General features: G+C 42.2%; 1 protein-coding gene across 1 annotated transcript; it reads left to right on the top strand.

The window, feature by feature from the left end:
• Positions 1-4,486: 4,486 nt before the first annotated feature.
• Positions 4,487-10,105, top strand: cbx7a (chromobox homolog 7a). Its single transcript, XM_026165635.1, has 6 exons — positions 4,487-4,872; positions 5,981-6,024; positions 6,158-6,223; positions 6,340-6,406; positions 8,105-8,405; positions 8,498-10,105. Exons 1-6 carry the CDS (start codon positions 4,804-4,806, stop codon positions 9,022-9,024), a joined length of 1,074 nt encoding a protein of 357 aa, XP_026021420.1. The 5' UTR covers positions 4,487-4,803; the 3' UTR covers positions 9,025-10,105.
• The last annotated feature ends 4,258 nt before the right edge of the window (positions 10,106-14,363 follow it).

Genomic DNA, 14,363 nt, shown 5'->3' with positions numbered 1-14,363 from the left:
TATAGTACATTGAATCTCTGCAGTCATGACAGAGGGAACTTTTGGTTTCGCTTGGAGTGTTCGGGGTTTTCCATTAGCTTTAGCTTTTGCTTTTATTTTGAGTCTGTTGTTTGCTTCTCTTTGTTCATTTACTTTTGGTTTTGAGTCTTAAACTTTCAGTCGGCCCTACTTTGGAAACGAAACAAAATTTATGACTAAGCAGAGCATGCATGAATGAAAACAGACTTGCTCTGGCCTGAAATACTCCGATGCATAAGTAAAGTAGGAATAGAGTCAACCAAATCTAAAAAAAGTTCCCCACAACATCTCTCAGTATGTAACTTTCATATCCAATAACACTTATGAAGCCATGCAAAATCTTTCCTTCATGAAGACTTTTACAGGTACATTAAAGGATCTCATAATTGTAATGAATGTGCTTCTTTTTTTTTTTTTTTTTTTTTTTTTTTACCCCCAATAATTTTGAGCCCGTGAAAGTGCACCTTTAATTTAATGCAGTCACATTCAGTTTGTACCAAGCACATTTTTCATTAATGATTATATAAATGACTACGTCTTTGCTTTTATATATTTCTGTTGCACTTGCTTCATGTTTGTGAGTTTTTTGTGTATTAATAAAATAAAATATAGTCTTTCTGTGTTAAAAAATAATTGTAACACAGAGGGAGTGCGAGCATATTTCATACAGTTATTTTTGATAATATAGCCATACTAAGGCCTGTAGCTCAGACTGTATGTTGCGTAATAGTCTGAAGGTAAGATTTGCATGACTTCTTTCAAATCACTCCGTGATTTTTCACGGGATGAACCGTAGTGTGCAAAAACACTCGAGTACACAGACGTAGTCAAAATTTCTCTGCAACTTTGCAATCTTTCCACCACAAGGCCCGACTACAGAAACGCACACCCATAGGCCTATTTAAAACCAAATGCTGAGCGTAAACAAGTTCTTTCTCCTAAAGTTGTGCAGTTTTGTGTTCCAGGGAAAAGTCTGACCGGTTCCGTCTTCCCATAAATGCCTTTTGCCTTTGTTCCCTTGAAATGCACCCCCTGCGGGTGTAGGACAGGAGAAATAAACCCGTGGATTCCCGGTACTGGGCTGTAAGTTACACTAATGTTTTTCGCTGGTCGTATTCCAGTGAAGCAGCCCTGATTTTACTGGCACGTTTGGTGACTCATATGTGAGTCATAACATGTGGGTGGGAGCGAGCGCTGTGATCCGTCCTGCCGTGTTGTGTTTGCCGCTCCATCCCGACTCCCAAATCCGCTACAGTAGTATCCGGGCAGATAACGAGTCATGTGACCGCCGTATCTCTTCTCTGAATTGCAGGAATTACCTCCTACTTACGGGAAAAGAGGCGCATTTATCCCGTATTTCAGACTGATAGGTGTACTCTTCCCTATAGGACCATAAAGAACAGGCGGTCAGATCACCAGAGCTTTATGGACTTTACCGGAACTAAAACACCACAGCGCTCTGTGCAAACTCACTGCTGGTTATTAAAGCGCCCGTGTGGAAATACTCACTGCACAAAATCAGATTAAAAGGGCACTCTGCCACTTTTACAAGTTCTTCTGCTCAAAAAACTCTGACAGAATAGCTTCAGTGAGGTCATCATTATATCATCAGGGGCATCTTGGCGTAGATTTAAATTTTTAAATTGTGTGTGCAGCTAAAAATTGAAAGTTTTTAAGGCACAGCCACTGACCAGGGAAGGAAGTAATAATTAAAACACTGAGTCATGGTAAAGATATTAATCTAATCACAATCTAGCTTTCATGCTCCCAGTCAATATAAACTGGGGTGACTGACTTTGGTTCTTATAATGATGGTGATCATGCAGTAGTTCTTAAATCAAAGGATGAGAATGTATATTCTCTGCTGTTTGGACCAGTAAATGATCTTTGTTTTAAGTAAACAGTGAGTACGGAATTAATTCTAAATGTTAAAACGTGTTAATATTTCTGTCACTCTTCATGTAACCATATAATCTGATAACCTTTCAGTTCTTAACAGTTTATTAATGCTTAATAAGGTCACTGTAAATTACTGCATTTCATACTCCTGCAAACTTCTCATAACCACTGTTCACAATCTCATCAGGTTGTTACAATATGTTACAGCTACTTTTTAAAATGCTTTCCATTGATGGTGTGTTAAATAAGTAAAGTGTGGCCAATTTCAGACGGTTTTTTTTATTATCTTTCAGGCACTCAAAACCTAAACACATTCCAGCATAACAGTGCTGTTATTTGTGAGTCTTCACTAGAATAACATGACAACAAAACTTTAAAATAATCGTCTTTTATCATCACAACAAGTCACAGATTACTTGTTTAGTCTGCCTGACTCTGCTCAGATCAGCAGGTTGTTCTTTGTAGCTTTAGGTCCAAACACGTGGTGAACACAATCCAACACTCATAACACGGTGAAAGGTGTGTCTCTCATCTCGCCGTTATGTTTTCATTCTGCATTTTTAGCCGTTACAAATGCCGATACTGACATATCAGCAAATATCGTCTATAAATCAGCCCCGCCCAAATGCTGGATTAGCCCCGCCCTAAATGAGCAATAGAAACAAGCTGCAATAGGATGATTTCACATGTTTACAAGTTCTGGATCATTTCAAGCTTCTCTTGACTGAAAAATACACTTGACATTTTTAAATTGTCTGTTGTTAGTATGTTGTGCGTGTAAGGTAACAACATTCACATCTGTCCTGTGTTTTCACAGCAGTTTGTTGCTTCATATCTCGGAGGCTACATTTAAACATGCACACAACAGTGTCATTGGATTAACATGTTTATATAATCTCAAAACTGGGAGGTCAAAGGTCGACAAGTTCAGCTCATTCTTCATCCTTGAAGTGTTTGTCAACTCCTCCTGCTGTGTCATCATCATCATCATCATCCAGCTTTTCAGTTGTTGCCGTGGAAACAGTTGCCATGGCACCCAATGCGTAAGTGATGCAAGTGCTCCAGGTGCAGAGAGAGCGTGGACCACAGGCCGTGTGGATGAATTGTGTTTGTGTGGAGTTACAAAGAGTTTTTTTTTTTCTTTTCTGTAAACTGATCCACACCAACCTCAATGAAAGACAGTAGGAATTTGGCTCTGGGCCCTTTTTCCACAATACTTGTGCCACCTTTATGAGCTGTTCTCACCTGGGGGCTGGGTGAATAGATGCTCAGGTATAAAGTTTGAAAAGTGCGTGAGATCACACTGTTAAACAACATCTTTTTTTTCTTTTTCCTTGATCGCATGAGCAGTTATTATTTAATCGCTGAGACCTTCATCTTAGTTATAGTCAGCTGTATTTCCAGCTCTCCTCTCTGCAGAGAGGTTGCTTAGCATTCAGGATGTAAAATTAAGACTTTCTGTCAGTGTTTAGCTCTTTCGTTCCATATTTGGATCAAACGTGGTTGAAGGGGTGGACGTTTCCACGGGAGAGGGAGAGAGAGAAGGCGAGGCTTTCATTTCCATTGCAGATTCTGATCTTTGCTGAGCTTTACTTCTGTTACATAAAAATACATAGAGCTCATATTGTTTCATGCTCAGGCTGGAGTCCAGTGGTGCATCTAAGGACTTGTGAAAGTGGGAAAATTAAAAACCAATAAATCCCTAAAAGTCATATTATGATCTTAGACCAGACTGACATAGTGTCTTTGTAGTTTTCAGTGAGTGAACTTTTTAGCTTTTTGGTGCAGAGCTTGATGGAAAGATTGATAGCATCTACACACTACATGTGTACATTGACCTTTGCTACTGGGGGGGTGGAGGTGGTTGACAATATTTTGTTAGCCTTGTTCAGAAGAATCCTACCTTCTTCCTCCTTTTTCTGCATTAATGCGAAATTAAGTTGATGAGCCAAACAAAACTGAGAATCTGGCTTTAACATTTTCAGAAAACTGGATGCTATGGAAGCTCTGTTTCTACAATAGGGGGGCCATGGAGGGTGGAATCAATCACAACAATTGGGTTATAAATTAATGTAATTCTTAAGTGTTTTTAAACACCTTTTAAATGGTAGAAATACAAAAAAAAATGCTTATTTATATAATAAATTCGCGATTTAAGTAAGTTTCTACAGGAAGCTACACATTTTAAGCTTAACATAGTCAGCTATGTTAAAAAAAATCATGTTTAATTTAGAAAAAAAATTCAGACAGAGGTAAGTTCAGATTTCGTGTTAGCTATTCTAACACCTGAATAAGTCGAAAGTTCGAGATAGCCAATTTGAAATTTCGCGTTATTGAGTAAAAATCTATTAAATATGGAGTTATTTAATAGAAATTCCCAGACAGTCACCCGAAATTTTGACTTATGAACGACAAAAGCAATAATAATTCATGAGCAAAAAAGCAGCAGCTCCCCTAGCTGTAACCCTTAATAATCCTGTCCTCGTGATCTCTTTCCCTCTGCCCCTCTCCTGCACTCTAGTCTAACTTGCGTGCGCGGCCTCGCGGGTGCGGGCACGTATCTTGGAGGCTCGGCCCCTACGCAACAGTGTGAGAGCGCGCAGGACTTAAAGCTGCTGTTGATGTGTCGCAGATTTTAAACACTGAGAGAGGCAGGCAGCAGGAGCAGGCGTGAAGGGGAAGAAGCGAAGGCAGAAAAACAAGCGAGCATCCGCCGTGACAGTGCGAGGGTTTTCCCCACACATACTCGTCTTTAAATAGTATCTGTTATTTAAATTTTTGCACTGCGACAAAAAACAACAACAAAAAAGCCAACAAAAACAACAACAACAACCGAAAAAGCATAGATACCCAGTTCGCGTCCTGCTCAGGATTCAGCGATCAGCGATGGAGCTGTCTTCAATTGGAGACCAAGTGTTTGCAGTGGAGTCGATAACAAATAAGAGGGTGAGAAAGGTAAGAATGAGCACGTAACTCACAGAAAAACTTAATCGCCTGTGTTTGTTTTCCCTCTTGAAGGAGCGCTCTGCTCCGGTTGCCATGCACAAACAAAACCTGGCTACGCACTTTTGTCGCTCCCAAATCCTTCTCCAGCTTTTACGCTAAGACACAACACCGATCTGTTTTCATGCAACTGCGCCAAACTTTAACACTGTTTTAGCGCACGAGTCGCATCCTGTAACCTTCATGTGCAACGGCTGGCGCTGCAGCTGCTGCAGCGTGTTCGTGTTTTGGAGGAGCCTACGCAGTTGTAGTGAAATGTGTGGAGGAAGAAGAAGAAGAAGGGGGGTGTGTGACCTGAAAACAGGTCTGACGGCCAGTAGCTATGCGGGCAGCTGCGCACTTTATTTTCGGTTAGATGGTGAGCGCTGCGTAAATCCGTCGCTGACTCCTTCGTGGTGGTGGCCCATTGATTTTTTGCAGTTGGGGGTGGTGGGGGGATTTGGGGGTGATAATTTGAGCAGCACGAGCGCACTATAATGTAGAAATGCGCTCTCGCATAAGTTTAATAGAGCCTGTAAACAAACACGTTCTTCTCCTGAAAGCGCGCACTGTGCGCACGTCGGAGCTGCTCTTGTTTTGTTTTGTTTTTATCTCGTCTTCACTGGGACAAACTGCGAGCATTGATTTTCGAGCTGATAATTTAAAAAGTAAAAAAAGATTTTAATTTTTTTAAGATAAAATTGCGCAGCACCGCGTTGTTTACATGCCCCCGCCTCCCCTCATCTTCACGTGTGGCCCCACCTATACGAGCGGAGGGCTGTTCTAGAACGTGCACGAGAATCGTAGAAACCGGCACCTGCTGTAGCCACGTTCGGTCACGTCATCGCCAGCGAGAGACTAGCTGCAGCCACTCAGCCTCGCTGTCATTGACGTCACCCCTCACAAAAACACCCCTTTAAAAAAAAAAGAAGTAAAAATCCTCGTGACTCTCCCTCTGTCCCTCCCATCCACACTTTAAAGCGACAGCAGCTTGGTTCTGTATGCGCTGGAGCACGTGTTTTGTGTGTGTGCTGCATCATCTCTAAGTGTACACCACCCCCACCCCTCTGTCTCTCCTCAGGGTGCTGTGGAGTATCTATTGAAATGGCAGGGATGGCCCCAAAAGTGAGTAAGCCTTGAGTAATCATCTAGTGACCTCATTCCCCTCATCCGGTGTATATTTATGAGCGTTTATAGAATGTGCTTCTTCATACTAGATAGACTGACATCTTGGGTGTGTGTGTGTGTGCGCTGGCAGGTACAGTACCTGGGAACCAGAGGACAATATTTTGGACCCTCTCCTTGTTCTGGCCTACGAGGAGAAGTGCGTAATTACAGAAACTGTTGTGGTTTTCCTTTCATTCTGTTAGTCACACTTTCATATTCTTGCTTTTGTTTCTGACCTCTCTCTCTCTCTCTCTCTGTCTGCTTCTTTTCCAGCCGGGAGAAGATAAGAACTCTGACCTATCGCAGGAAAGGTCTTAGACCGAGGAGGCCCATCCTGCGGGTAGCGACACTTACCTTTCCTCTTGTCTCACAAACCTTTGTTGTATCTTCCTTCATTAATCCTAACTGCTGGCCAGGCTTGTTTGTTTAAAGGCAGTTGCACATTTATCCAGGTGATGACTTTTGGTATTTGTGCACACACACAACAAACAAATAAAAAAGATATTAAAGGGGTATTCCATCAATTTAACATTAAGCTTACAAATTTTTGGGATGTAGGAATCCTGGGACTTTTTTCTTCTTAGTTACTTATTGGCCTAAAGTTCCTCTGATGGGAGCGCCTTAGGTTCAGTGTCAAATCACAGACCTTACCATTAGCACCCAACAAACTCTGCCTTCTGCCGCCTGAACCGCCTGACCTGTAACCCTGCTGCTAATGCAACTTGATCTCAAGCTCCAGCCCAATAACCCCAATTACATCACCATGACATCAGCAGGATTATTTTTCAAGCTCGCTTTACTAGCTGAATGGTACTCAAATGTAAGTTTCATGTATAACATTGCCAGAATGCCCCTTTGGTTGAAACATTTACTTCTCATAAACAGCTGGAAATATAAGGAAACAAAAAAACCCCCAATGCTGTATCATTGTGAACAATACTTTTGTTGTTTTTTCTTCACAGTTCATTATTGTCCAGATGTTTTAACAGTTTAAAACATCAGTTTCTTTACAGAGTGACCCATTAGCGCTGATAATCAATCACTAAGATACAAAACCCCAGCAGAGATCAAGGCGCAATGGCCTCAGTAGTTTTTAAAAGACGTTTCTAAAGCGAGGGGTGTGACCCCCGAATGGTCGTTGCTCTCACTGTGTCATTATCACTTCAGTCGTTAAAGGTGCAATTTGTAAGAGTTGCTGTCAAGCTTTGTCCCACACGTGGATATCAGAGCATCACAAATTAGCCAAGTCAAGCTCTTGATATCACCATGACGATGAGGACCAGAGAGGGTCCTTAAAAGAAAATCATGCATTAACACTTGGACAGAGTCACAGACTGTGTGCACTGTGCAGTGCTCCTTCTTTGGACCGACACAGTATGCATGCAACACTAACTCACTGCTGCCTGTTGTGGTAAATAGGTGGTACTTTTAAAAAAGGCAAGCCGGGCATAGCTGGTTTGGAATTTGCATTTTGCACCTTTAAGCTCCATTTACTTGTTTTTGAAGCGAGTTTAGAACAGTTCTGGTGTTTCGTGAGATGATGACTGTTTCCATTACTTGTATCAAACTGCAGTAAATCTGTAAATATACATCTTTTAATCTGATTTTAATGGCAGATATTGGCACATTTTCTGTACTTATAAATACGGTATTCACAGCAGCAGGATTGTTTTATTTATTTATGTATTTATTTTTTGGTTAGTATTCCACCATCCTAGCTAATCCTAGCTAAAACCATCCTGTCAACCAATTTCTGCAGAATTAAGACATTTCTAAAAAACAAAAATAAAACAAAGGTGTTAAACATGCTAAACAGCTAATGTTTGCAGTTTGGATAGTGGTGTTGGCTGCAGAAGTAAACTGAATATCACAGCATTTTCTTTACGACTACATTTCCCATACACGTGCTGTCTGTCAAAAATGAAATGCATCCTATGTTTCCACTGTAAGTAACTCAAAAGACAGAACTGTATTTGCTTCCTGCTTGTGTGCGCAGTCATACAGCTTCTGACCTGCCACCATCTCTGCTCTCCCCCAGAATGTCTTTGCCATGGACCTCCGCAGCGCTCACAAGATGACGGAGAAGCCTCCGCCCCGCATTCGCCTCTCCCTCACCCGCTCCATGAGCACAGACGTGGACCACGTTGAGCACGGCAGCATGTACCAGCGCCAGGTGAGGAGGAATGGCTGGCAGAGGGTGGCCAAAGGAGGGCGAGATGGCAAACGTATGCATCTGCAGAAGAAGAAGATGGAGCCCATGGAGGAGGACTGGGGCGGCACCAGTGAAGAAGAGAAGTCTGAGAGCACCATGGGGGAGAGATGTGAAGGCAGTTTATATGGTTGGTTTGTCAAGCTGATAACAAAACGCAGTAGCCCCACCATGACCTTTGACCCTTAAAAATGAACAAGATGTGTCACCATCTCTTTTCAGGCCTGTCAGAGTGCAGCTCACCTGCTTTGCTCGAGCAACATGACCTGGAGCTGCAGGTGGGGGAGAAGTTGGGTGGTGACCTGATGCCGGTAAGCTCGCACACGTGGATCGACATTATGGGCGAGTGCGATTCGACACCGAAGCCAATGCTTGTGCGCAGCCAATCAAAGGACAGCACCTCTGCATCTGAGGCCAGACTGGGCGATGCAGTTTCTGTGAGTGACAGGTCAGATTCGGACAGAGGAGAAGAGGGCTGGGAGTCAGGCCCGGAGAGAAGCAATGCAACCTCAGTGATAGTGAGCATTCGGGGGAGCAGGGGGACGGCAGGTGACGCCGCTACCGTCTGCTCCCTGGCTGAGGTGAGGAAGGAGGAAGCGAGAGGCGACGATCGAATCGTCGCCCCAGAGACTGCTTCCCCAACAGCAGATCAGCCGAAGACCGTCATCTTGACAAAAGTGACTATAAACTCTGTGACGGTGACGTTTAAAGAAGCGAGGGTGGCCGAAGGCTTCTTTAAGGGCTACTGAACAAGGGTGACGAGTGGCACCGAGAGCTCAGAATAACCATAATTAGACTTGCCACTCATTTTGTACATGTAAAATGGTCACGTATGTAAGATAACTCTACATGTTTACAAAGCTACATTCATTTCCCGCTGAGTTCGGTGAAGAAATTTTTGCCTTTGCATAAAAAGTGAGTGGTAATTTTATTATTGTGGCTCATTTATTAGATGTGATAGGAAGCCTGAGGCCCTTAAAAAAGTGCTCAAATTATCCATAAGAATCCAGCAGACTAAATAGGTCTCTGGCTGGTTTCTTCCCCGGGGCCGCTGGGTTTACCGAGAGTGAGACACACGTGAGACAGCAGCCTGAAACGATGCAGTTCAGATAACTACTCAGATGCAGCTACTTTTCTCAGTGCTTTCCAGCAAGACATCGGTCTCACACTCAGATCGGTTCTCGGGGCCCGTTTTCAGTCGCTCCTCTTTCTTACAAATGATTTTGTAAAGATGTTTCTTTTGTCATTTAATTATTTTTTTTAGTATTTGCACAGAGCTAACCGCATGCCCTGTCAGTCTGTGCCACACATGCTCAAAGCCCTGTCCTGTGCTTTGTTGAAGAGGTTTATTTCTGTCACAAAAGCAAGAAAAAAAACAAAAAAACAAAGACAGAGAATTAATGCCTGTCGCTTAGATGAAGTTCTGCGCTTCAAGGAGGATGGATGCACAAAAACAAGTACTCAGCCGTGTTCGCCGTTTGTCTGTCCCTTTATTTTTCAAGTATGAAATGCTACCTGGTTCTATTTTTGTATTACCATTTGATAGTCCACTCTCTTCACTAGCCTTTGTGCATATCAAAACAGGAGGTGTCGTTTTACTCAGCTGCTGTGTAGGTAATGTGCAAATGAAAGCAAGTGTACATTCAGCCGGACCGTAGTGCGCTTTTATTTATTGCATGTCACACGTATAAGCTAAACTAACTTATGTCACTCGGTGTGTCCAAACAAGTCTCTTTCTCTCTGACAAACATGAAAAGTCAAAGATGTCTTCTCTCTTAAAAAATACATTTTTACTTTGACTCTATTTCCAATAAATGTGTACAACAGTAGCTGCCGCCTGGAGTGTGCTTAGAGGGGGTGGGTATAAAGACATGTTTCTGTGTTACCTTTCTGAAAGAGATGACGAAGCCAGTCATGAAACACAGATGTATCCAAATTTATTTATTCATTTCTTGGGAAGGTTTTTGGGGTTTTTTTGTTGTTGTTTTTTGACAATGAACCTTCTTTGTTGTAGTTTTGCTTTAGTGCCTCGTGATGAGAGATTTGTTTCAAACCCACTATCGAAACCTAACAACCAACTGACGAGCAGTTTCACGCCCTTGTCGTGTCATGATAAATAAAGCAGAGAAAAGTTGCATTTGGTAGCTGTTCACTGAAATTTGGAGAACAAGGCACAAAAACATGTAAGTGAACCATTTATTTGGGGGGTTTTTGGCCTTACACGGAGAGCAAAAACCAGTTGGTACAGTCTTAAAAAGAGAATGAATGCAGCTCAAAGCAGCGTGAAAGACCAGACCTTGGTTAGATGTTAGACCACATCCAGCCAAGTCAAGGACACTCGAGGAGGTGAGGTAGGTGTATCGTCAAAGTCTGAAATCAAAAGACGCCTTCATGAATGTTCACAACAAGGTACAAGCCACTGGTTAAACTCAATAACAAGAAGGTTCGATTAGACTGTGTCAGAGCCTGCACAGCTCTGGAAATTTCTTTTAAAAGATGAAACCTAGATTAACTTGTAGCAGAATGATGCGAAGAGAAACCGCTCATGAGCTGACCTGTTTTCACAGAAATGATCCCCACTCCAGACACCTTATCAAATGGTGATTAACCCTCATGTTCATTTCTCCGGTACAGCAACGCTGTTCCTGGGTCAGTTTGACTTGGGGCATATTTAGTTATCTAAAAGTGTCAGAAACTTTTAGAAAATTACGATACACGTTATTTAGCATTATTAACTCCATTACTATTTCATTCAATAATTAGTGCAGTATACAATTAGTTTCTTACATCTCACACATGGGGGTTCAGTGAGGATATCACTAGTTTTTCATTATATACACTGGAAGGACTTACATATAAAATACAATCATTTTTCATGACATTGTTTTTTTTAATCTAGTCTAACAATAGGTGCCAATTTGTCTTTCTCTCATCTGGCAGTGCTTGTCTCTCAATTGTCAAATTGGCTTACTCTGCAGAAAACATAGTCTCCAGGGCCATCATGGCATAAAATATGTCTCTGCATCCCACAAACTGGCTGTTGATTGAACCTTTGACCATACATGGGACCCTCAAACATCCATACAAATGCATTTTATCCAGCTTCCAGTTCTCCCCCCAAAATCCACAGTCACTTTAGTCATTTTGAGCATGTCTGTCTGTCTGTATTGAATTGGGCTCAAAAGCTGACTTGATGTCTATCACGTGCCATCCTAGTGGGCCCTGGTGCTGTCTTCATTATGCTTCATGCCAACAGTTTTGCCTGATGTGCATTTGAGGATGAAGATCATTATATTTTACCATTTTCTGATGCGATTGTCGTGCTTGCAGGGATATGATTGGCATTTTCCTCATTTGGAAATCATCAGAATCAGAAATGACCTCAAGATGGTCTTCATCTTCAGACACATCCATCCTCCTCTGTGATCAAAGTTGAGTTCTAGAGCCTCCGTAAATCACGTGTGGCTGCAGAGTGTCATGTTGTTAGGACTCCTTTACAGAGAACCTTTATATGCTTTGCTTCTGTATTGCTGCACATGGCCTGATAAAGGAGACGTGGAAATCACTTCAGTAGGCCGGTCAGAGTGAAGTTAATGTGACTGATTGAACAGATATTCTTGCTGTTTGTCCTGTGTGCTAGTAGCTGTACTTCGAGTAAAAGAGAGTCAGTGAAAATGTAAAAGGAAAAAGCCAATTTTACACCAAAGAATAACCCACTCCATTTACTTGTTGTTTAAGGGTGTGAGAGCAACGTTTAAATATAAAGACAGAATTCAATTTGATGTGAGGTCAGTGAGAGGTTGTGGTAAAATTGCTTTCAGGCAACAGGGGAAAAACAATTAAGAATTAAAGTTGTGTCTAAAATCAGAATTGATCATTATTTATTACTGATACTGATGGTGATGCAATTTTCTGGAGAACTGATTTGTCACTGGGTGCTGATTTCATACCTGTTGATCTCTAATCTGAATCTTAACCTGCTCCGGAGCGGGCCTGGTTGATGTGACTGCTGATAGAAGCAGCCTGATGAAATGAAACGGGAGATTCTGACCTGATCTCAGTCCAACAGAGCAGAACTGAAGGTAAGAAAGTCCTGCTTTATTCCACATATTTCAGTTTCTAATGATCAAAGAGGAGACAGTAACCTGAACACATATTGCCAAACTTCTCTTCATTTCTCTTCAGTCACTCACACACTTCTATCAATGCCTCTTTAAAGACAAACAACACTGTATTCTTCATCCAGTGGTTTGAAATTTGGTTGGGTTTTTTTTTTTGTTTGTTTTTTTTAAACCCTCCACTAGAGGGCATAATGCTCTCACGCAAAACATTCCTGTAAGTGACGCCATGAGATTCTAGTGAACAGTGTGATTCATGGGTCAGCGTGTCAGAGGAGTGCAGCACGGGAAATGGTGGCGCTGCTGAAATAACAGTGTTTAACTGGAAGAGAGAAAAATCAGTGTCAATTCCCACGATCATGGGGAGAGAAAAACTAACACAGGGCTTTCAATAACAACAAGTAGAAATGGATGAGCACAGGGCATGCACTTTTGTGGAGCATGGCTTTTACCTAATGTATGTGAAGGGAATCCTTTCTGTTGTAATCAGAGGAAGGTTAGGCTGTCTATTATCCAACAGACCCAAGACACCAAGACGTCTGAAGCTTTGCAGAGTCTGCTGAATGTGAGGGAAACTACACATTCTTGAGTCACTGTTTCAGTTTCTCACAGGGGCTGGCTCATAAAGGGATAAAATTGCTTTGATTGTCACATGTTGTTCAAAGAAGGTATGCCGACCTACGGATACATCCAAACTGAAACACCAAAGCTGTTGCCAGACACCTCCATTCATGGCATCTGTCAGTTTCTTGATCTGCTGACGATCAACCTTTCCTGCAGCATCCGCGGCCTCCCAGACACTGTTCAGAGAGGTGTGCTGTTTTCCTTCACAGTGACTCTCCCACAGGCTCTCGGTGGGATTTAGGTGTGGTTTGGGACTGAATCCGTGTGTCATTATTCTTTCATCTTTAAGGCCTGCGATGGAACATTAGCCAGTATAAAATTCACAGTCTTCTTGAAAGATGCAGACCTTCTCATCTTTAATAACACCAGCCCACACCAGTACCTCACCTCCACCTTGGAGTCTGATTTGAAGTGGAAGAGCCACCATCCATATCCTCTGTCAAGAGTTACTCTCATCTCATTGGTCCATAACTTTGTCCTTGGATATTTCTTGGCCCGGTCTTGACTTTTCAGTCGGATACGCAGCTTCCGTGTCTCTGAGCACTGAACGCCTTTTACCATCTGGGCACTGCAGGTAGGCTGCAGTACTGGATTATGACAGCGCTGGAGGATAACGGCTTCCTGGCACCTTCACATTTGATTCTTCTCCAATTTCTGGCAATTCATTTGCATCTTTTCTTTTCACAGCATGTTTTTGTGAACTTTTTGACTACTGCCAACAAAATGTTTGATGGTTCTGTGATCATGGCACATGCTGCACCCCTCTGAAAAACTTTTTACTTTTTCTATTTTGCTTGTCAGAGTCAGTCAAATCTCTTTTTTTGTCCCATTTCGCCCAAGGAAAAGACACTGCCTATTATTTATCTTCTATCTTGAAATGGGCTGTTGATCTCCTTAGGCCGCATTCTCCCTCATTACACAAAGACACATCCCCTGACATCCCTGAATCCAATATCCATTCAAGTGTATACAGCCTGGAGTTGGAAATTATGCATAAGATAGACGATATAGTCAAAATACTCAGAGGTGACTGTACTGTACTGGAGGATTTAGAAGTTGAAACATGGAGGAATCAGCAATGCACGGATGCAGAAATAATAAAGGAGTAATGGAGAAGTTGGTGGATTAGGTCTACTTACTGATAACCATTAAGTAACTGTTTATATTTAATTAATGATACACTCATATAAGCTCTTTGGGCTGGTTGTTAATTAGTTATGATGTACCGCTCTGCAACCATCAGGGTGTTCCAAGCTTGTTCTTTGAATTTTGTGTCCTTTGTTGTAAGCTATCTTCGGTGCATCGTGGCCGGGAGCCTTCAGCATGAAGCAGGTTCAGGGTTTAGC

This window comes from Astatotilapia calliptera, chromosome 4 (assembly GCF_900246225.1).
Source record: "Astatotilapia calliptera chromosome 4, fAstCal1.2, whole genome shotgun sequence".
Classification (NCBI taxonomy): Eukaryota; Metazoa; Chordata; class Actinopteri; order Cichliformes; family Cichlidae; genus Astatotilapia; species Astatotilapia calliptera.
The sequence above is the reverse complement of the archived record's forward strand: the minus strand, read 5'-3'. Positions and strand labels throughout refer to the sequence as shown.